This window comes from Aplidium turbinatum, chromosome 2 (assembly GCF_918807975.1).
Source record: "Aplidium turbinatum chromosome 2, kaAplTurb1.1, whole genome shotgun sequence".
Lineage (NCBI taxonomy): Eukaryota > Metazoa > Chordata > Ascidiacea > Aplousobranchia > Polyclinidae > Aplidium > Aplidium turbinatum.
In genome coordinates this window covers 40,137,685-40,162,346 of record NC_137473.1, presented here as the reverse complement: position 1 = coordinate 40,162,346, position 24,662 = coordinate 40,137,685, and the positions used below count along the sequence as shown (strand labels likewise).

The 24,662-nt window shown below is 37.6% G+C and overlaps 2 protein-coding genes and 1 long non-coding RNA gene across 3 annotated transcripts; 1 reads left to right on the top strand and 2 right to left on the bottom strand.

Annotated features, from left to right (window-relative positions):
- Positions 1-410: 410 nt before the first annotated feature.
- Positions 411-2,046, bottom strand: LOC145765278 (uncharacterized). The gene is made up of 4 exons (XM_082577079.1): positions 2,040-2,046; positions 1,665-1,852; positions 1,196-1,360; positions 411-953 (listed from the first exon to the last, which is right to left on the bottom strand). Exons 1-4 carry the CDS (start codon positions 2,044-2,046, stop codon positions 828-830), a joined length of 486 nt encoding a protein of 161 aa, XP_082433205.1. The 3' UTR covers positions 411-827.
- Positions 2,047-4,734: 2,688 nt separating this feature from the next.
- Positions 4,735-6,354, top strand: LOC145764287 (uncharacterized). Its single transcript, XM_082575909.1, has one exon. The coding sequence runs from the start codon at positions 4,735-4,737 to the stop codon at positions 6,352-6,354; it is 1,620 nt and encodes a 539-aa protein (XP_082432035.1).
- A 10,922-nt stretch (positions 6,355-17,276) lies between these two features.
- On the bottom strand, positions 17,277-23,565 carry LOC145787612 (uncharacterized). The gene is made up of 3 exons (XR_014291413.1): positions 23,414-23,565; positions 17,834-18,043; positions 17,277-17,486 (listed from the first exon to the last, which is right to left on the bottom strand). It is a non-coding gene; the product is annotated as an uncharacterized LOC145787612 (long non-coding RNA).
- Between the last annotated feature and the right edge of the window lie 1,097 nt (positions 23,566-24,662).

The window sequence follows — 24,662 nt, the reverse complement described above, 5'->3', positions numbered from 1 at the left end:
GTCTTAATACATCGGTATACATCAATCAGATACCACTCGAATGCTTTATCGGAAATACTGTAATTCAACGTGGATCGTGCCTACCCAGACAGCCACTTAATCTGGTAATGATCTTTACCAGATCTGGCATCGTCGGGCAAAATTAATCCGGCTTTGATCTGGCTTAAAATTATGCCCGCTCTGGTTGATAGTGGTGAGCCCGATAAGGCGTGTTCAATTTAGCCCGATCGGGCGTAAATGTCGGGGCAAAATCTAGCCACGATCGAGCAAAATTGAACACGCCTTATCGGGCTCACCACTATCAACCAGAGCGGGCATAATTTTTATTCCAGATCAGATGATCTGTCATCCGTTGACGCGACATTCAGACAAAAATTAAACATAACTGACAAAACAAACAAACAATGCCATCGAATTCAATGATTTGTTTATTACAAAAAATATAACAAATCTCAATAGAAATGAACATCCCATCATTTAGCAGTCACAACAACATGGTATAAACATAACGTGAGGAGACATAAAGGAATACACACAGTAGAGTTGTGAAAAAGCAAATTCCTTTTTTCGAAATTGAGAAGATGGTCTGTAATCCACGACACTTTTTTATTTCGAGCCCATTGTGATTTGAAAGTAATTTACTTTTTCCTAAAAGTAGGCCTACACAAACCAAACCTGAGCACGAGTTTGAGGTCTATTGAACGGGTAACAAACAGATATTTCAGAAAGTCAACACTTTACGTTGTTTTCACTTTCTGTTTGACTTTAAGAAATAAACGCAAGTCATTTCAAATCGATGAAACGCAGATTACGATTTCTTCACAACTTTATTGAATCGTCAGCTTGTCGCATTTTCCGACCACCATCCCTGTCCTTTGCTCCATCGAGCTAATGCACCACACTTGCACGAAAGTCCGTTTCCGTTGCCTCGGAATATACTTCTCTAATGGCAGCTGTAAAATGTAAACTTTTTACATTAGAAAAAGATTGATTGTTCCTTATAAAGGAGGGTACGTTAAAAGCTGTGCCACTGCAGCAAACAAAACGTTTAAATGCAATATTCAAAAAATTAATAATAAATGTTAAATTGAAAAACTTGATTCTCAGCTTATGCTACAATATACAGTATAGTAGATAATTTTAATAATAATTACTCAGAAACGTGATGACAAATAAGCTACCATTTTCAACTCACCAAAAATAACTTTATACAATCGAAGTTGCTGGAAACCTTTTTTCCGTGACGCCCCTTGCCACCCAAGTTATAAAACTTAGCCAATTCATTGCCCATAGTTTCCTTGAGCATTCTCCTTGTGGTTTCAGGCAAACTTCTACCGCTGAAGTTCAACAAATCAGTAACCTGCAAAAAATTAGTCTCTGCTGTTACTCAAATCTTATGCTATATCGTTAACCTTACCTGCATGCACTTTTACAACGACATGTGGAAATAGACAATGACGAAAAACTGGCAGTTTAGCAATCACGTGAAAAAGTATCTTGTGTCAAACATCATAGATCAAAATAGCAACCTGTAAAATCCAACCAGGAGAAACAACTTTGTTGATGATGAAAACTTTTATTATTAATGTATGTGAATAATCAATGAATAAATTTGGGACTCTGCAAACAGTAAACTTGTCAAGTGAGTGTAATTAACTACTCACCATAGATGTTTGGAACTTTCCCTCCAGTAACTTTCTTTCTATATCACAAAGTTGTTCTTGAGAATTAATTGACAAAATTTGAAACATTGGAAATTTTTCACTCCACTTTTCCTTCGTTTTTTCAGAAATCAGTCTTTTTAAGCACCGTTGTTGTGCTTGAATTTGTTCAACAACTTTGAATATCTGAGCTGAAAAAGATAACATTAATGTAAAGAACACATTGCCATAAATAGGATTCACCTAAAACAACAATGAGTTTCACACTTAACTAAAATTTGTATAAATAACCACACTCGTTTAACTGATTCACTGTATGTGTGCAATCATGGCTAACACAAGGTAACAACAAAAAGTAAGAAGCATAGTCCAACATACATTGCATGCTCCATAAAAAATTCAAATCAATGAATCACTTTCATATACGTACTAAAAATAGGCTCAAATTCTGAACAAGAACAAGTTACTTTCTATTTATACTGTTGTTGCCGTTATCTAATACTGTAGTGTACTATTTATTGTTGTGATTGTGTAGCCTACTGTTATTACTGTACCAACACTAGTGTTCAATTACACTGTTAGCATTCCAGTAGTCACTGCCTAATTGATGCATACCAATATTGCTTTAGTACAATAACAAAAATTTTGGTATTGTTTTTGTGTGTCTTTTTACCTAGTCACATTGATATATAGCTGTTTACTTTTGCGTGTGTATCACTGTTGATACCTCTGTTAATCTTAATATTGTTATTATCTTTATTAGTTGTTTACTGTACGTGATTGAAAGATGAATAAGCACTCTGCTTACAACATCTCATATATTATTATTATTATTATTAAGAAATCATCCTGTTGCCACTTGGAGTAGCACTTTGCATTGGAGCACAACTTGAACGTTTCTTCGGAGTATGCTCATATTCCAAGCTATAGTTCACTTCCGCATTATACTCTTGGAAAGAATTTGGAGCTAGAAATATACATAAATACCACAACATTAATGATCTACAATACATGATACTGTGGTTTCTTGCAGTTCAATTTAACAATATTGAAACTAAAATTGTCACCCAAAAGTGTATGTCAACAAGAAAGCTTTATGCAGTGCGTTGTACAAATGTATAAAAGTTTGAATATTGGCAGTAAACCCACAATAAAAGCTAACAGGTCCAGTAAGACTGATAATTAAGACAATAATTTTACATCATTCTTTTATTCTATCATTCTTTTATTCATTCTAAGATATCATTCTTTTATAATGCACCTTGAAGGTCATTAAGACATAAGTAATTAAGTATAACTGCAAACAGCGGCACCGTTTTGACCTCAAAGTCTTATCAGACCAGTCAAAGTACACTGGATAAAACGCTTGCTATATAGAATATAGCAATGAAATCTGATAGAAAAGATATATAATTTCAATATAATTAATTATAATACCAAATGATTAAGCAATTCTTGATGTTGATGTTCATTAGTGACTTTCTTCAAAAACTTTAAACTTGCTTAATGTAAACATAGTGTCCCTTTTTATACCTGGTAGAACATCCAGGAGCAGAACAGAAACTTGGAGCCATGGAATGTTATACCACTAAGTAACTTGATCTAGGCCTACCTACCTTGCTTAAATGCTTATCATATAATGCAAGTTGCAACTGTAGCGGACGCTGCTTTCAGCATGTCCACCCATACACAGCCATCAGTGGGATGGCAACATTCCTGGGCAAAGTCGGCAAGGAATGATAGGACACGAGGTCGATTACGCTGCTGTATTGTTTACTAACTCAACTCAGAAGATCAATGCTTGCTCACAACGTAATTGTTTATAGTTTTTAATCTTCGATCCAGCAACACAGAAAGTAAAGGAAAACACCGGAATATTAAAGCTCCACCACCAACAACTGGATACGAAATGTCGTCGCTGCTACATCAACGATAAACTGATCCAAACGTCATCCTGGCAGTGCCAAAAATAGAAAACGGTAGCAACAACGAAACTGATATATTGCTTTAGAATTACCAAGACTGATTTCTTGATACTGGTTTTAAGTTCTAACTTTTGACATTGCATTCAACTGATTTCCATATTGAAAGAACCGACTTTTCATATTGAACAAAAACTCAACAAACTATTGATTTTCACATGGCAAAAACTTAACACACTCTGATTTTTACATGTTGTAGAACTCTACAAAAGACTAAATTTCACATAGCAAACGACTGATTGATTTAAAATCATGAGCTTAACTTCTTTAAGAAGGTACTAGTGTGAGATTGCGAGTTTTACATATGATCACACAACGCAACACGACTGCAATTCTACATAACGATGAACCAAGGTAGGAATTCGGCATAGTGACGTTGATTACAGAAGTTGAATTCCCGATTGCTGAATTGAATTCCCGAGACGTGCAGTTATGCGTTCAAGGCGGAGTCTTCTGGAAGATTCTAGTGACGTGTACGTGTGACGTCAGAGACGACAGAGCTCTCTGGCGCTACACAACTGTTAGCTAGGTCTATAATATGATAATAATAATATGAGATAAGGTCTCACTGGACATCTCAATTACCGTACACAAGCATCATTCCATCAAACCAACCGCTAATTTGCTGCAATAGAGTTCTTTATAATATGCTGCCTGCAATCTCGCAACCTTCTGCAAACTGCAAATACCTGTGACACCATAGGCATAGACCTTTCATTAGAAACAAATACCCTGCGTCGCTGAGCGAAGTCAGTAAGCACCACTGAAGCGTGACTGGAACGGAGATAAAGCGAGAAAAAAGCCAGTTTCTCGTCTACTAATGTAAAGTCTATGAATAGACCTTTCCAGCAGCCAACCAATGAAGCGTGACGTTGAAAACAAACCACTTCAAGAACTGGTATTCGTAGTGGTGAAGCACAGTTTTTGAACGTTTTAATCGAACAATCGCTCGTTTTAGACGTACATTTTGTACTAAAAGTACTTTTTTTGACTGAGTATCACAATTAAGTTATTTAATTTCAGAAAAAATTTGAATTTACTACGGCCTTAGCCCATGAGCCTAACTACCGCCGGTACAGCACTGTAGCCAAATGCACGGGACCACTGAACGAAAGGACCTCGCATTGTTAAATTGTATTTCAAAAATATTTGAGTTAACAACTAAAGTAGGTAGCCCAAACGTGTTATCTTTTCATTTAGAATTTAGAATTTCCTGTGTTCCAGCGTTTCTATCCGGACGCTGGAACACAGGAACCAATCCTGACCTTGCTTTTGCAGGAGTACTCCAAGGCGAATCCATCCCAGATCGTAAAGTCATAGAAAAATTTCCCAAATCTCAGCACAGACCCTCTATAATCTTTCCTGCATCTATTGTGCAACCGCCACCAACCAACCCAGTCAGACGCTGGAACTTTAGGAAGGCTAGATGGAAGCAATTCTTTGAAATCACGAGTAAACTAGTTCATATCCTACCCCCACCCAATAATGCAGATGTCAATACCTCCTACACAGCCTTCACAGATCTGCTTCGCCATGCAGCAAAACAGGCAATTCCCCGTGGCCAACGCAAGGAATACATACCATGCTGGAACGAAATGTGTCAAAGTATGTACGAAGACCTGAATGACTCCGAAACATCTGAAGACTTCCAAGAAAGGTCTGAAAGCCTGATGCAGCACCTCAACACCAAACGTCAGGAGCGATGGATTGAGACAGTCGAAGCTATAGACTTTACCCACTCCAGTCGTAAAGCATGGAACACGGTCAATCGCCTGACTGGAAGAAGTTCCAGAACTTGTTCGAAATGTCCTGTAACTCCTAATGCCATTGCATCGCAGGTTGTGGAAAATGGACGACACCAACAAATAGACCGCAAATTTCAACGCAGACTCTCAAGCCTCACATCAAAAATGTGGAAGGATGACACGTGTAACAACGAACTAACTGAAGACTTTTCGACCGAAGAAATGACTGTAGCCATAAAGTTACTGAAAGCAGGGAAGGCCCCAGGACCAGACCTGATTCACCCCGACTTCATACAAAACTTAGGAAAGGAAACGATTAATTGGCTACGAAATTTTTATTCTCATTGCATGCGAACCCTACAGATTCCTAAACTCTGGCGGAAAACATTGATTGTTGCAGTCCCAAAACCAAACAAACCGGTAACTGACTCAAAGAGCTATCGCCCCATCTCCCTATTGTGCGTGCCATTCAAACTACTGGAGTGCGTCTTACACCGACGAATGGAACCCGTTATTGACCCCAAACTCCCACAAGAACAGGCGGGGTTTAGGAGAGGAAGATCAACAGTCGACCAAGTAACCTTGCTGACACAAAACATCGAAGATGGGTTTGAGGCCAACTTGAAGTCGGGAGCGGTCTTCCTCGACCTTACTGCGGCATATGATACTGTTTGGCACAGGGGTCTCACATACAAACTGCTGCAGATAATCCCAGATAGACACATGGTTAAGTTTATTGTAGAACTCATCTCCAACCGCAGCTTCATTCTTAAAACCAGCGACGGAAAGAAAAGCCGACAGAGACGTCTAAGAAATGGAGTTCCGCAGGGATCTGTTCTCTCCCCAATGCTGTTCAACATCTACATTCATGACCTTCCAAATACTCCTCTAATAAATACGCATACGCAGATGACCTGGCTATTCTTTATTCTCACCACAAATGGGAAACAGTGCAGAACACCTTGACTAAGGATATGGACATTCTATCTTCCTATCTGCACCAATGGCGCCTCAAGTTGAGTGAAGCGAAGACGGTGACTTCTGTCTTCCACCTATGTAATAGAGACTCAAACAGGAAAATTAACATCCAAAATAACGGCCGAACACTTCCTTTCGAAGCCACACCCACATACCTTGGAGTCCGACTTGATCGGTCCCTTACATACCGCAAACACCTAGAACACTTACGCGGAAAAGTGACAGCTCGTAGGCTACTGCTCTCATGAAACGTCTTGCTGGTACAAGGTGGGGTGCTAGCCCCTCAGTGCTGAGAACAAGTGGTTTAGCCTTAGTCTACGCCCCTGCTGAATACTGTGCTGCTACTTGGTGCAGAAGTGCCCATACTGACCTTGTCGATGTACCAATCAACAACTGCCTGCGAACTGTCACAGGTTGTCTCCGCCCAACTCCAACTGACTGTTTGCCTGCCCTTGCAAACATTGAGCCAGCTGCACTACGGCGCCAACGTGCTGTTCTTTCCCTGAGCCGTAAAGCCCTAAACCCTGGCCATCCGCTACACACAACCACGCTGAGATATCCACCAAAGCAGCGGCTAAAATCAAGAAAGCCATTTGTACGCGCTGCACAAGACCTTCTGGCAGCCTCTGGTGAAAGCCCTAGCAAACAGTGGTGCCACGCGGCGTGGTGTGAACAATGGTCAAGCAGCACGTCCCCACTTCGCCAAGTATTCAGATCCCCGTCCGAAAACCAGCTGGGACATGGCCTCTCTAGACTTGCTTCATCAAGGCGTAACCGTTTGCTTACTGGTGTTGGACGCTATGGTGCAGACATGTTGCGTTGGGGCTTGGCAGAGAGTGCTGCTTGTGAGTGTGGCGAAATGCAGACGGCAGCCCACATTATCAAGGATTGCCGGCTATATAGATCACCCCATGGTATGGAAGGCCTAATTTACATCGATGACGACACCAGGCAGTGGCTAACCAACGGATGCCCTGACATATAGCGACAATACGAGAGAAGAAGATTTAGAATTTACACTTAGGCTATATTTTTTTCGTGCAGCATTTCCGTTTATTACTTGATGTTTTTGTCCTGGCTTACCCTATGCTTTTGGTCACTCCAGGTTTCTAGCCACTTAATGTTTGTGTTTGGTTCGGCTTCTTTCATTCGTATGGAACTAATACATTGACACAGAATGAGACAGCATATGCCTATGTATTTTTGGCAATTATTACTTGCTGTCGAAATAGGAATAATCACATCACAAGTTTGCAACACACACGCATTCATTTTAAATTGGACTACAGCGCAAGTGGAATCTTCAATACCATACTTTTTGGTTAGGCTACTACAATTTTATTAAATTATTAGCCTAACTGTTGTCTAAAATTTTAATAAACTTTATAACATTATAAAACTTTAATTAACTACAAACAATTCATAGTAACGTAGCGACTGCATGGTTGAGTGGTGAAAACGTTTGCGCGACGTTCGCAAAGGACGTCGGTTCGACACCGCTCCAGAGTTTGCGGCTGTGTCTCGGCAAAGATACTTGATGGCATGCTAAAATAAGGATAGCAGCTGACTCGACAACTAGGCTATATATACATTAGGGTGTTTCATTTTTTCACCATTTTTGAAATTCAAAATGCCTGGGGTCCCATCTGGTGGTATTTGGGGAAAAAAGTTTACACCCCAATTTTTTTTCAATTATGACGTCATATTGAGGTGGTCCACAAGGTTTGAAATTTTTGGGCCTCAAAATTTCGAAATTTGGCCGTATCTCCGGAACCACTTGTCATAGATCGACAAAATTAGTATCAAAATGCGCAGAAGGGTCGGTTTCCTATACCTGATGTAGAGAATATTAAGGTCCCTCTGCTTCAGAAAAAAAGTTATTTCAAAAAATCTGATTTTCGGTGTATTTTCTCCTGATGAACAGAGATCAGGTGATCAAGATAATAAGTTTTTCTGTATTTTTCCACTCTTGGAAGCTGCTATTGCATAATAATAGTCCTTGTTTGTTTTGCAAGAGACGAAAGTGTAATTAACTAATTATTGAAGGTATTACTATTATAATGATGATGGCTACGGCTACCCCTCGTCGAGGATATTATAATGTGACCGTTGAGGAAGAGGTATGCTGTTCACCTGCTTTAGATTTTGATTAAGTGTCATTATGGCATTAAGGTCAAGTATTAGTAAGTCGATGCAAAACTTCAAGGAATCGGAGAAAAATGTGCTTCCCCTTAATTCAGATATAGTCATCACTATTTTTTACTTGAGGAAGAAAGTACGGTAGCCGAAACTAATCCCAAAGTTTTTGAAGAAAATACCCCATTTCAAAGATTTGAGAGATGAACTGCTGAAAGATGTAGCTGGCATATAGAACAAAGCTGGTCTTCCAGTGCTTAGCAAACAGAGAATTGAAGCCAAGTTAAAAGATAGAGAAGTAGGCTACAATACAGCAAGAAAGAAAGAAATGAAACGCAGAGGTAATGAGGTTAATCAAGAATGGTTGCAGAACTTGTTCGATATATGTGCATGTAAGTGAAGTGTTCGATCTCCGAAAATCAGGTTGTTTTTCAAAAGAAACTCTCTTGCAGCTGTGAACTCGAAAACCGAGTCCAGGAGAAAGAAATAGCTTTCTTGAAAGATCAGCGAAAAGATCGAAAAATGTTTATCGGTGGCGTAGATGTCAACCATGTAGAAAAGGCTTTGGAACGGGAAAATCATAAAAGGAGGTGGGAAACGAGCAGTGAAGTTGAACAACCGAGCACTTCTGGCATACAATCTGCCAAAGCATCGGCACTACTATGTTCGAAACAGAGAAAAAGAAATGAAGCAGTTAGATGTCTACACAGTAGCGAAAGCGACTCTGATGGGGATATAAATTGGGAAGATGATAGGGAATACGAGCCTCTGAAATCAGCTGTTGGGGAAAAAGTGTAGGCTACAAGAAAGTACATTCTTTTTCAATAAATGATAGAAGTTGTTTACTTGCTGATCGCAGGATGACTTCGGTACGCCAACAGTCAGATCTTATGAGGTCGGTTTTTGGAAACGATCAAATAGCTGCATCACCTTCGACAGCATACCGCCAACGACAAAAAACAGGAGAAAAATCTCTGATGGAAAGTGAGAACCTTCTCAACTCAGCTTCTACCATGCAGTTATGTTATGATGGGCACGTTGTCGATAAAATAGATCGATACGTTTTCTTAGGTCAACTTGTTGATGATAATGGCATGAAGCACGAAAGTGTGCTTGCTGTTAAAAATTTTCCCAAAAGTGTGTCAGTCACTGCAGCACTGACTTTTGACAACATCATCCAGGAGGCTTGCAAAGTTCACCTACCCCAAGTATATTCACTATTCAGTCATGGCTGATACGACTGCTCTCAATACAGGAAAAAAGTCCGGAGTCAATACTCGACTGGTCAATTATTTTAATGATGAAGTTGGTCATGATATTCATACCCTTTAATGCATGTTCCACATAAACGAAATATATCTTTTCCATGTCATTTCTTTTGTGGACGGCGCCAAGAAGAGTCCCGGAGCAATGCAAGATGGGGCTTTGCTTAACCAGATAGCAAGACTAGACAAGTCCAGTACTGAAACCTTAACACCAACTATTATTACGCAATAACAGCTTTCAAGAGTGGAAAAATACAGAAAAACTTTTTATCTTGATGACCTGATCTCTGTTCATCAGGAGAAAATACACCGAAAATCAGATTTTTTGAAATAACTTTTTTTCTGAAGCAGATAGACCTTAATATTCTCTACATCAGGTATAGGAAACCGACCCTTCTGCGCATTTTGATACTAATTTTGTCGATCTATGATAAGTGGTTCCGGAGATACGGCCAAATTTCGAGATTTTGAGGCCCAAAAATTTCAAACCTCGTGGACCACCTCAATATGACGTCATAATTGAAAAAAAATTGGGGTGTAAACTTTTTTTCCCAAATACCACCAGATGGGACCCCAGGCATTTTGAATTTCAAAAATGGTGAAAAAATGAAACACCCTAATATACATATCTCTTTGCTGCTTCTTATTGTGTTGCATTTGTGATCGCAGTGAAGGCTACATACTCTATATGTTATTGCAATGGGAGCAAAAAATCGTGATTAGGTTAGCCTATTACTGGACTTCATGTCAACTTTACTGGGTGGCTTTTATGAAACTGGTTAAACAAACAAATAACTGAAATCTTTTTGTGGTTGGAAAAAAAGCATAAAACGTAGCTCTTCGATTTCATATTTAAAGTAATCACCAAACTTCTGCGGAAAACCGGTTTTATTGGATGACTAATTAAAAAGGGGTTTGACACATTTTACCTTAAATAAACGTAAAGTTTGTTGAGGGATCCACGTAAAGCAGATACTTATGCGTCGAAAATTTAAGAAAAAAAATAGGTTGAATACTTTAACATATTAACGTCCACCTTGTAGAGTACAAGTCAATTCAAAGAGAAACAAGAATTTATTAGCTAAACTTCCATGTTAGATCAATTGCACCATTAATAGTTTTCAAAGTTTTCATGTCCAGCTTGAAATTATCTTGTTGCAGATCGCGATTTCGGGTATTAAACCCTCTTCAGTACAACTATATAAACAGGCAGCATAGTACAGTAAAATTTACAGCAGTTCACTTTAGAAAATGACAAAATTGTTATGTGGTTGCCAAGAAACGAATTAGTCTGCGAAATTAGTCTACGAGCAGTAATAATGACAATTTTTATGCAAATTATGAAGGTAATTGGGTCATACAATGTTCAAAGAAAATACATTAAAAGCATTCCGGGAAGTATTTAAATTCTAACAAAAATGGGGGTCAGTCAAGCTGACATGCGCCCAAATCTGAGACCATCAGTCAAGCCGGCCTCCTGTAGAATGATCCGAGCGAGCCGGATGCAAGATACTTTAAATCACTAATTTAATAATAAATTAATAATAAATTAGTGATTTGAAGTATCTTGCATCCGGCTCGCTCGGATCATTCTACAGGAGGCCGGCTTGACTGATGGTCTCAGATTTGGGCGCATGTCAGCTTGACTGACCCCCATTTTTGTTAAAATTTAAATACTTCCCGGAATGCTTTTAATGTATTTTCTTTGAACATTGTATGACCCAATTACCTTCATAATTTGCATAAAAATTGTCATTATTACTGCTCGTAGACTAATTTCGCAGACTAATTCGTTTCTTGGCAACCACATAACAATTTTGTCATTTTCTAAAGTGAACTGCTGTAAATTTTACTGTACTATGCTGCCTGTTTATATAGTTGTACTGAAGAGGGTTTAATACCAGAAATCGCGATCTGCAACAAGATAATTTCAAGCTGGACATGAAAACTTTGAAAACTATTAATGGTGCAATTGATCTAACATGGAAGTTTAGCTAATAAATTCTTGTTTCTCTTTGAATTGACTTGTACTCTACAAGGTGGACGTTAATATGTTAAAGTATTCAACCTATTTTTTTTCTTTATTGGATGAGTTTGGGCAAATGCAAAGTGTGTGCCCATACCGTACACGTCTTCATCAATAGGTTGACCCGTTGGGCAATTGAGCCAAAAATCGGCCAAAACAAGATATAAGCTCATAGTAACAATAAACGTTTGTCAGCAGCTGATTGTAGGCTAGCAAGAATTGACAGCAATAGACACCGGCAGTTCGTGGTCTATAGTAAGCACAGAAACAAATGTAGGCCTCATAACTGTATCGGAGCCCCAACTGACGAAGTTAGGCTACGACCCTGATTGAATGGCAGTCCAGCTTGTTAGCCTACTTCAGTTGATTCATATTCAGTGTAAGCAGGCCATAAGTGATAGGCTGCATTGCTTTCACCAGTAAAGAAGCATAAAAAGCTACAACTGACACCCACTTAGCGTCTTAGCCTACTTATTGTAGCAAATAAGACAGTAATTCTCACTTATTATTATCATTATCAAGACATAGTAGCTAAAGCAGAAAGAAATTTCAAGTCTATCAGAATTGCAGACCAACAGCGTTTTGCTTAGACGTTAACACACTACCAGCAGTTCCTTCAAGCGCCATAGCTTATGCGCAGTTACTAGAGCCCAATAAATAAGTGGCTTATCATTGTATAACTCGGCATGTTTTTCATATAACAGTAATGCGGGGTTCACACTGAGCTTGTCTAGCATGTAGCATATAGCGGGTGGGCGTGTTTTCATGTCTGGCGTGTTTCGGCTTTATGATTTGCGCTGACATGTTCACATTGGTTTCCATAGAAATAAGACGTTAAAGCGTGTGGAAGCCATTGAGTGAGTAAGCTTGTTCATATATCCGTTGACAAACTTTCAAAGTTATAACAAAGCCCGACATTGCATTTATATCCGCTCTGATGCTTCGTCAACAAGAAAATTTGGTATTTTTTTTTTTTTTGAAAAGTAGCCTATGCAAGACTACTTGCAAATAACAATGAAGTTTTTCTTCTGGCATAGGCTAGACCTAGGCTACTTTAAAAAAGTTTGTTTATTGTTCTTTTCAAGTAGGCCTACTTCACTTCCTGGCTGATTAACCAACAAAACAAACTGAAGACGGTAGCCTACGGTATTTTTAATAAATTTTTCACAAAACGTTTAGATGGTTGGTGCACCCATATTTCAAAGAAGGGATGACCTGGGTCAACAAAATCTTGTGACATAATGGAGGAATGCTTCCATCGTTACCGTAGTTTAGAATGAGTAGTAGTAGGTACCTTAGATGATCTGCTTTCTTGACAAAACGTGTCAGCTCCGCTTTGTCGCTTCTATCCTTTTTTGGACCTCTGCTATGTTTGCCATTCTATATTAACTTATATGGTCAGAATGAAAACAAATTGCAAGCGCAGGTTACTTTTATTTCAGCGATGTTAGAAAATACAATTGGTTGTAATTCAAGTGGACCATTTGTAAAATTTCATTTGGAATCTTGTGTTAACTTCCCCGCTTCTCTTACAACTTTTATGGTTTGCCCTTAACCAAGACGGTCTTGCCTGAACATACCTAAGCATCACAACTGTCCAAAAAGTACAGGCTGTGGCTGACATCAGATGCTCTGCAAACATCAACAGTCATGTAAGACTGGCAATATAGGCTACAGCTACACGCGTCGGGCTCTTAATTCTTTGCTCTAAAAACTACCAAACCAAGCACGGATGTACCAAAGCAAGCAACTACGGTGTACCAGTATATTGTATTATTGTAATAAGGCTTCGAAGTTGAGGAAAACGAAAATTGACGATAACTACAACGTAAAAAAACGAAAAATCAAGCCGCAGATAGTGTAGCTACATTCGCATCTACAATGGGCAAATAGGCCTAGCATACGGCTTAGGCATATGATGAAACCAAGACCTGAACATACACTGCAATATTGAATCCTTCGAAAAAGAACCTACACCAATCATCTTAAACTTACTCTACTCTAACGACTAGAAATATTCATAATAATGATAAGTGATATCAATCATACCAGTGGCAGTAAACGTTCTAAGTCTAAACACTGATTGAACCAAGTAACACAACGAACGATTACTATAGCAAGAAATAAGCTAATCTGGTATAAGCATGAAAATGACGGTACAGTGCATATATGTAAGTCCACAGATCATTGTGAATGCACAGTCCACACATTTGCAGACAATAAGCACTTTATCAGCCACACATATCAAAGTAAACTAGATATACAAATTCAAATAATTGCAAACAATATACAGAACAACATATGTAATGTAACCAGGGCTGTGGAATCGGAGGAATTTTGGCGTGTCCGGAATGGAGTAATTTAAAAGGCTCACTCCGACTTGATACAAAATAACGAAAAACAAAATTTTTGTTTAGACTCTTTTTAAAAGAATATAATTTTTTGTTCGCCGTATTTGGGTCTAAAACTTCACCCGAAAATAGAAGTGCTTGTTTTTGTTAAATTTGTAAAAGTCGCTGTATCAATTTCGATCATAACTTTGATGAAATTAAATTTTACAAAAATGGAAAACAATAAAAATTATAAAAAAAATGGAAACTCTGAAGCCGGAGTTGGCTAGTTATAAAACGAGGAGTCGCATATTTTTCGCACAGCCCTCCCAGACAGCCACTTTATCTGGTCCAAATCTTTACCAATTTGGGTACGATTTTGGCCAAATAGAGTGGCTGTCTGGGTTGCATATAATTGCTTCTTTACGATGTTCAAATGAACTGAATAACGTCAGTGCAAACCATATTGTCTAAGCCAAGGCTTACTTCAAATTACTACAATACATACAATACAATTTTAGTGCCAAACTCCCCTCCAATCTTTTATCACTTTTCAAACCAGTCACATTGCAATTTGCAACAAACTGATGGCAAGCAGGGTGATCATTTGATCAAGAAGAAAAACACAATTAATTTGATTTTCACGTGCGCTCACATATCGTGACAGATTATGTAGCGTTCTAAACTAATCATTATAAGCTACTCGTAAACGATTAAAACAAAAAAGACGATATTTATGCAACAGTTACAAAGCATAAAAAGACGTACAGTATGAGTAAAACAGAGTATGGTTAACAGTCGTTGAACATTTATAAAATAGCGATTTTCATTTGTTGGCAATGCAGCAAAGTGAGCGCATTTGCCGCAAAATATCCAGTTCATTAGACAAACAGTTACATGTATATTGTATACACACCTAAACACTTAACCGACCCAACAAAGAGAAATTTCTCAGGCTCAAGCGAGTGTGATTCAAGAAAGTTTGAAATGTTGAGAAAATAACAACCAAAAGATTTTTTACAATTACAAACAATGCCATGTCTGGAGGCATAACCGATTAACCGACACAGTATGGGCAAATTGTTTGTTTGTTTGAGACCATGTAAACTGGGGGAAGGGTAACAAATATCACCTGCAAACTTTATGTGATTAACACAAATATCAAAAAAATCAGACAAGACAAGTTAAATCACACTTATGTGCTTTTCTGTTGAATGGTGCATACATACTAAACACTGTGTGACATGCACATATCAGAGGCGTGTTTGTCAAATTCAAAGTTTGGCGTGGTTAATCAATTGACCAAACAATGCTTCTTCATCTGTATTGTATGTGGGTCCACGTCTTTTAGGCGCTGACAGTTAGGCGCTGGTCTTATAGGCGCGCACACTGTGGCGTCTGGATATTTAGGTGCGGAGCACTGTGGCGCCCGTTCATTTAGGTGCTATTCCTAGTAAAGTCTGTAGATTGTATCAGCTTGGCAGGTAGGGGCGTAGGGCAATGCTTTTCACACAAAATATTATATTGAACAGGAAAATATATTGTTTTGTTAATGCGTGTGCGTTGTTGGTCATGGCTTCAGTGAGTGAAGTTGCTTAAACTGGCAATGCTTTTTCACACAAAATGTTATATTACACAGAAAAATATGTGGGTGAAGCTGCTTGAACCGGAAATGCTTTTCACACAAAATGTTATATTGAACAGAAAAATATGTTATGGCTTCCGTGAGTGAAGCTGCTTAAACCGGCAATGATTTTCACATAAAATGTTATATTGAACAGAAAAATATGTTGTTTTTTTTAATGCGCGTGTTCAGCATTTATTTGTTGTTAGTCCAGGTTTGCGCCGGCGAAAGCTTCATCAATAAATTATTCAAGTTTCCGAAAATGTATGAGATTGAGTTCACTTTTAGTTAGGTCAAATAATAACTAAACATCAGTAAAAAATGTACCGTAGGCTGCGCTCAAGCGGGCGGTAGGCTTGAGTGAAGAGTAACTTAGTTTTCCGTCAAAACCCGGACTAGGTTTAATAACGAGCGAAGTCTCACCATTATGCTTGCAACTTGTAGCCAAGGTGTAGCCTATATGCCCTGTAGAAATGTATTCATGTGAACAGTAGTAGAGCGTCTTACGCGTTCTCGTCACATGGCCAATCCATCCCGAACAGAAGTAATTTATATTTAATCTAAATTACCAGACATTTTTCACACAAATCTGTTGTGTTTACGCGGTAAAAACATGTCATGTGAATGATGTGATCGACGTAGACGCACAATCTTGACATCAAATGAAAGCATACATCTTCAGCTATCCGAAGATGCAAAGCTTTGCAATAAAATTTAAAACATTCTAAGTACAACTGGCAACTTTCCAAAAGGTATTTTTTCTAATTTTTAAAAAAATTAAAAATTGGCAGAAAAGTGTACTTCATTATAATTTTTACTACCCAAGTATGATACAATAATATGAAAATATATGTAGTTTAATCGAATGCCAAAACAATTCTGCACATGAGAAAAAATTTACTTCGTTTCTGCGCGCAATGCTTTAGGAGGTACAGCAGAATGATTATGAAGTAATTTGGAAAATTTTAAGCAAAAAGTTTACGTAATTTAGCCTACAGTCTTTTTGATCGAGAAATTCCAAAGTAAGGGGTTGCCTAGCCAGTTTTGACTGCCAATTCCAATGAGTGAAAGAAAAAAATCCACTGTGTCCCCATCTTTAAGAAGTCCTCATCTGATAACTGCACCGCCAAAATATTTTTTTTTAATTAGCCAAAAAAGGACAGGCAAAGACTATGGATCTGCCATCATTTACATTATTTTTTTGCTTGAAATAGGCTACCTTTTAACCTTGGACGTAGGGATACTTTCTTGGTCATCATGGCAAAAATCCCAACACGTGTGTATACGTCCGTGGTCGCGAAAGAGTTAACTAAAAATGAACTCAATAATGTTCGGAAGCTTCAATAATTTATTGATAAAGCTTTCACCAAAGCAAACCTGGACTAACAACAAATAAAACAATAATAAATCAATAAAACAACAATATATTTTTCTGTTCAATGTAACATTTTGTGTGAAAAGCATTGCCGGTTTTAGCAGCTTCACTCACTGAAGCCATGATATAATTTTCTGGCAAGCTGCCAAGCTGATACAATCTACAGACTTTACTAGGAATAGCACCTAAATGACCGGGCGCCACAGTGCTCCGCACCTAAATATCCAGATGCCACAGTGTGCGCGCCTATTAGACCAGCGCCTAACTGTCAGCGCCTAAAAGACTTGCTCCCATTGTATGTAGCAGTAGACAGTGCTGTCCCTATTGCTGACGAGTTTTCTTTTAACATGGAGAGCAAACATTCCTGAAAAAAAATATAAGTTATGATGCAGGCCGCATAAAAAAGAACCACAGAAAAGTACTGAAGTTCCTTGATTTATGTCAAAAACGTTCAACACTTAAATAACAATATATAAATAACACGCTTGGTCGACCTTGGATGTAAACGTTTGTACAGAATATATATATTGAAAAGCAAGCATACATCTTACATACCTAATTTGAAGATATTTAATATTTTTAATATCAAGGACAAGAGACACAATTAGCTCGACATCTGTTATAGTTCTTACAATGCAATGCTTTTTCATGTCCTGATGTTACTTGCATTATCCGCTTATCAGACAAGACGAAAATTTTCTTTTTGCTTACTTGTATTTTATTTTTGTGTGAACTTTTTGGTCTTTCTTAAATACCCCCAGCAGGACTCTCACATCATCACCTTGCATTTTCTGATTCTAGGTAATGATTACCCCTCAGTGAAGTCTTCAAAGGAATTTATGCTTTAAGACAGAAAGTCATTACAAATTTATGCTTTCACAGTCTCACTGAACTTGTCATCCGGGTCTTTCAGTTCTACAGCTGCAAATAAAATAAGCATTTGTAATTAACTTTTACTAATTTTAAGCATGAAATTTCTTAATTTTAGCAGATGAATCTCCACAATAATTAATATATTTAGTAACAAGAAGAGAGTCTATTTGAATAAGAACATTCTGATGATCCTCCTTTAAGAAAAACAGGCTGTCAAGGGTTTAGATAGTAATAACTATATTTGATTTATATTTGGTAACATAACATGTATATATATATAAAGGAAAAGTTTTGTTTTGAAGGTAACCCACAGCTCGACCACAATCAGATTTTGCATTCATATAGCTCATGCGCTTGCACTTAAGAGTAATTGTCATTGCAATACATAATTCAGCTTCACAGTGACATTGTTGAGACAATACTATAAAGTCACTCACTAAGTATAACCACACTCTCTACTTCATACTTTGTGAAGATTCTTCCATTAAAAGCAAGAAATTGAAAGCATTTCCAACAAAGCTGTTGTGATCTTTCTTGTGCAAGTTTTGTGAAAAATATCCATTTAAAAGACTTATCTGCACAGGACTTACACAAACAACTTTTCAATTTCTGTAATTTTAGGTATGGTATTAACAGAGATGGGCGTGATCTTGATCTTGAAGATCACAAGTGATCTTGAAGATCAAGATCGTGATCTTGATCTTGAAGATCACTTTTTTTTGGTGATCTTGATCTTGATCTAAGATCACTTTTTTTTGTGTGATCTTGATCTTGAAGAACAATAAGATCAAGATCACTTTAAAATTGAAGTTTACTTACTAGAAAGAGGCATTTTTTTAGAACTCGTACTGTACAAAGTAGTTAGTGGCAACTACTAACAATAAGCCACTGTTAATGTGATATGTGTCCAACAAAAGACGATTTAAAGTTCATCTAATCTGGTCACTGGTCAGTGTTGCCATTTTAAATTGAAAGAAGTTTTCTGTGTTGGTCATAATAAAGAAGTCAACTTCCGTGTATGGTACTTTATGTTGACTTATATATAATAAAAATGATTTAACTTTGTTCACAATTTTCATGTATGAATTTTAAAGAAATGTTTGCTTTCTTTGACTCAATTTTAGATGTTTCAAAAGTCTAGATTGGCGGTCTTAAAAAATCTGGACTCTAGCCGACTTTGGTCATGTAAAGTGGTTTATTGCAGCAAATCAACCAGACCAAGACTTGTTTAGGGTCTGAGTATGAAGTGGTTTGTCTGACCGCAAACCTCTGAACGTTTTTGAAAGCAGACAATAGTATCAAGGTTGCCAGATGGGTAAATGGTGCAATAAACAATGACATAATACTGTGAAAGTTAAAACTACTTAGTAGGGTGCGGCTGGTGCCCCTTGTATGGATGTTTCACCCTTACTTTTTTTTGGTGGGGAGGTTAGGGGTATAAAACAATCTGTTAAAATTTCAGGAAAAATAAACAATGTTTAGGGGTAGCAGGTCACCCCCAAACTTTTGAACCCCCTCGCTGGCCCCAATAATCACGATTTTACAGTATCTACAGTTATACTTGGGCTAGAGAGTTGATTTATAGCTCAAAATGACCAGAAACCTCATATTTATATTAGTCTTTCTAACATTATATAGGTCTGTATCCTTGAAAAATAAAGATAATGAGAAAAAACTATTTTTCTCTTGTACGACAAGAATTATTTGGCATTAATGGTATATATATAATATACATAAAATTTATTTAAAAAACTTGTTCTAATTACAAAAGTCAGGACATTTAATTTCAAAAGCTACCATTGAACATTTCAAGGAATGGAATTGCACTGAGTGTGTTGGAGGGATGGTGTTTGACACAACGGCTTCTAATACCGGTAGTATTATATAGAATAGAAAATTCAGTCAGGCATTTATAATCAGAATTCAGTAAAATACAGTTCAATAAAGGCTAACTCAATACAGTAATTATATCTATACAATTACAGAAGGCAGACCAGATTAATAAGATTATTATGAATTATTCTTGTAAGGCTATATTTTATGAGTAGTAAGTAACAATAAAATATGAAACAGTATGCATATTATAACAGAAATATAAATAGATGTATATACAGTAACAAATGCAGTATCTAAGAGAAATATGATTTCTTAGAAAGTTCAGCAACTAGGCATATATATAGATTATATGCTTTCAGGATCTCAAACGGCAGCATGTGTATCTATTCAAAAGAAGTTGAATTCATGGAATAGTTTAAACATAGAAGTTTCTAAAACTCCTGATATCATGGTATTTAAAAGGTAGCCTAAGTACAGAGTCAGATATCTTTGTGTTAAAAAAATTGATCACTGTGTTAGGGCTGAAAGATGATGATGATAAGATTACCTATACGAGACAATCAGGTATAGATTTGCAAAAGTTTGAACAGATTTGCAGTGTTTGTTACATAGTTATGTGTTCCATTTAGTGATTTTTCAGTTATGAATCATTTTTCTAAATTTTTGGAAATGGTTTGGTACGGTACTGTATACAAATTTTATTTACCAAAGTCAATACATGATACATTATTTACCAGATTCAAAGAAAACTATGATTCTTTGACCCATGGAGATATTGATAATTTGGATATTCCAATCACACCAACTCATCTCCAGGATCGAAGGCATAGCATTATTGATCTATGTAACAATGCATTGACACAATCGTTTGTACGTGATGATTATAAAGAATTGGTGCATTTGACGCTGGTTTATCTTGGTGATAGTGAGATAGTCAAGAACTTTGCATTTCGTAAACCAGGTGCCATGCATAAAGCACGTTAGATGTCGAAGTTGTTGTATTGCTTGAAGATGGACTTAATGAGTTCTAAAATTGTGACGGAATCGCCCAAAGCAAAAGTGGTTACACCACTGCAACAGACCAAAATCCACCATTTTGTCCAGTTTGTAGTTTATTGTTACATTCCATAGTGGTTGACAACCACTGATCCTGCCACTGCACCTAAGAATGATCTCGGTTTAATTAATTCGTTATTGCATTATGTTCGTATTGACCAAACGCTTGCTACTTCTGCCCTCAGAGGCTTTGCAAACCATCTTTGGTATCTCACAGAAGAACTGGTACCATTGGCTCTTTTCAGTCAACATGTCTCTCCCGAAGAGAAGCTGAAAATGGCTGATTGTTTGCTCTCGGTAAGATCCACAACTGCTTCCAACCGATATGGAACAGGTTTTGGCAGACCATGTTTTCCCAGAATGCCTACTGAAGAATCCATGGATTTGATACAATTTTTTGGAAGTGATTTGTGGATGTTTTTCGAGGCATTAAAGATTGGGCATACCTTCCTCTCGCAACCAATTAAAGAATGGTCAGAAGATGAGCAGTACAAAAAAGCTAATACTACTGTACAAAGTCTTCATGTGGTCAACGATGCCGCCGAGAGAGGGGTAAAGCCATGCCATGATTTTTTGGGGGCAGCAGAGAGAGAAGATCGTCATCAAGAAATCCTGCAAGTGGTTGAGAAATGAGAATGCCAGACATCAGCTACCAAATCAAAGAAAGAAAAATCTGAAATCAGCATCGTGGTTTCTAGCATTATAAATTACTACCTTACTGCTTTACCTTGCAATGTGTTGAATGTTTGTTTCTGTTGAAATTAAATATGCAAATTACAATAGTTAGCAATTATTTTAAAAGTAGGTATTAGTTACACACTTACACGGTTATAGAACAAGTTTGTTAAATAAATTTTATGTATATTATATACCATTAATGCCAAATAATTCTTGTCGTACAAGAGAAAAATACTTTTTTCTCATTATCTTTATTTCTCAAGGATATAGACCTATATAATGTTAGAAAGACTAATATAAATATGAGGTTTCTGGTCATTTTGAGCTATAAAGCAACTCTCTAGCCCAAGTATAACTGTAGATACTGTAAAATCGTGATTATTGGGGCAAGCGAGGGGGTTCAAAAGTTTGAGGGTGACCTGCTACCCCTAAACATTGTTTATTTTTCCTGAAATTTTAAAAGATTGTTTTATACCCCTAACCTCCCCACCAAAAAAAAGTAAGGAGCAATTGATTCCAGTTTTAAAAATCATGGGGCACCAGCCGCACCCTACTACTTAGTAACACGAATAAAAACTCCCACACGGACCAGACAAAAATTTGGTAAAAAATGGTGCAGTTCAAAATTTGTTTTCGTTTATTTATTATAAACAAAAAGTATAAAACTAATTGCAAATTTTGTGACTTTTTCAGTATATACTACTGTAATTAACCTCGGCCTTGAGTGTGACGTGCGATTTTATGCAAACTACGTCAACAATTAATAGGCCTAATAGCAACAGTCACTAACTGATTACAATTCTTAGGCTAGCGTTCGAGTAGTTAAAAGTAAAAGTTAGCAATACTAACTATATACCTTCACCCAGGTGGCTTATAGTAATTATTTTATGCAACATCATTGATCAAAAACTTGATTTTTTTTCAAGTACACAAAAATTGATCTTGAAAGTGATCTTGATCTTCAAGATCACGATCTTGATCTTCAAGATCACATAGTTTGGTGATCTTGATCTTCAAGATCACCTATTCTTGGTGATCTTGATCTTCAAGATCACCAATACTGGTGATCTTGCCCATCTCTGGGTATTAATTATTTTCTCCCATATCATCATTTTAGAAACTAAAATCCTCACTCACAACATAGTTGTAGTATCTGTGAGCTTACAGTAACAGTACTTATTCGAAGTGGTTATATTTACAGCACTAGTGTTACCAGATAAGAAATTTTTTCATAATGTAGTAAAGTTTAAAGTAGTTGAAGACAAAACCATGGATTACCATGGTTGCAATCAAAAAGCATTGTTTTGTAAAAAGTGTTGCCAAGGATAGGTTTAAGCTAAGAGTTTTGCCCAAGATTTCAAAATCTCATAAATCATAAGTTTTTGTCTTCAACTACTTTAAACTTTACTAAATTATGGAAAAATTTCTTATCTAGTAACACTAGTGCTGTAAATATAGCCACGCCTTTACTTCGTATTGCTAATTTCAATCCATGTGTTTATTCATCATCAACATCCCTGATCATCAAATACGTAAATAAAACAACACAAAGTTTGTTTAGATAGCTCAGTTGCTACCCTGTAAATAAGCATTACGTACAGTCGTACACCTGAGATTAGTATGATGACACAAAAGCAGTAAAACACACAGTGAAAAACCAAAACATTACAGTTTACAAAAATATGAACAACACATGTTTTCACACTAGAACTAGATTTCTCTTCAGTTCACTGACATCAGCAGAAACGTTTTTTTACCATTTCAGCAACGTTTTCTAACTACCGTAAGTTGTTTTGTTATCAATCATTATTTAATATTTTTTAAGTCAGAATATAAATTAATAATTACCCAGATGGCCTATATCTTTTTTCATTTCTTTCCGTAGCTTTTTCTTCAACTTCCTAGTTCCTATCTTTGTATCTATTATGCTTTTCATCGTACAGAGCAGCAACATTTTAAGTTCTACCAGTTTTTTATTTAATTGTATATATGTTTTATTTTTTAATTGAAGCAATATTAACTGCAATATAAAAAAATTAATACCACATTGATCATGTACCATTGAGGGACTCATGTTGTCAACCTCCTCGTGGTGAGTCCCGGTAACTGCACAAAACAGGCTAATGACAACAAACAGAGACACATCAGGGCGTCTCTGGGGTGGTAAAAGGATAAACCCTCGGCCCCAGAGTTCGAAGAAAGAAGCCAGAAGTCCCAACATCCTACAGCTTAACGTTGAAGGCCTTACGACTGCTAAAATCGACGTCGTACAAAGAATAGCTCAACGACAAAAGGCCCTTATCATCATCCTCCAGGAGACCCACTGCCACAGCGCAGATAGGCTAGTGATCCCAAATTACTCACTAGCTGGGTCAATCCTAAGCAGGACACACGGCTTAGCCACATTTGTCCACGAGAAGCTGAACTGGAGACTGGTTGAACAATCCCCTTCAGACTCAGAGATTGAATGGCTGAGTGTGGACGTGAACGGCTACAAAATCGTAAACATCTACAAGCCACCTCCCTCGCCATTCACTCCGACGGCCATCCCAGTGTACCCCCACCCCTGCCTCTATGCTGGCGATTTTAATTGCCAGCACGTCGACTGGGGATACCGCATCACCAGCCCTTCTGGTGCATGTCTGGCTAACTGGGCATCAAATAACAACTATGCCCCACTGTACAACCCCAAAGACGAAGCCAGCTTTACATCCGGGCGATGGGGCACTGGAACAAACCCAGACATGGCCTTTGCTAGCACTGGCAACGACAATCAGCTTCCGGACAGACGTGTGCTACAGAAGTTCTCTCGGTCCCAACACCGACCTTCTCTCATTACCGCAATACCGCTCAAGACACCAATTCCGAGTGAACCAGTCAAGCGGTGGAACTTCCGTAAAGCCGACTGGAATCGCTTTAGCCTCCTTACCAACAAGTCCACAAACGAGTTACCTCCACCTAACTGTCACAATGTGGACGAGGCCTACCAGGACTTTTGCAACACCATCTTAACATGTGCCAAACAAGCCATCCCTCGAGGTCGTAGAAGTAACTACACTCCATGCTGGGATGCAGAGTGCGAGCGCCTCTACCAATC

Excerpts from the sequence above, each read along its gene's own strand:
- LOC145765278 (XM_082577079.1), bottom strand. Across the intron at positions 1,361-1,664 it reads GAAAGTTCCAAACATCTATG|GTTACTGATTTGTTGAACTT; the intron begins GTGAGTAGTTAA and ends AATTTTTTGCAG. Across the intron at positions 954-1,195 it reads ATTGTATAAAGTTATTTTTG|CTGCCATTAGAGAAGTATAT; the intron begins GTGAGTTGAAAA and ends TACATTTTACAG.
- LOC145764287 (XM_082575909.1), top strand. The coding sequence starts at position 4,735 with ATGCACGGGACCACTGAACGAAAGGACCTCGCATTGTTAAATTGTATT.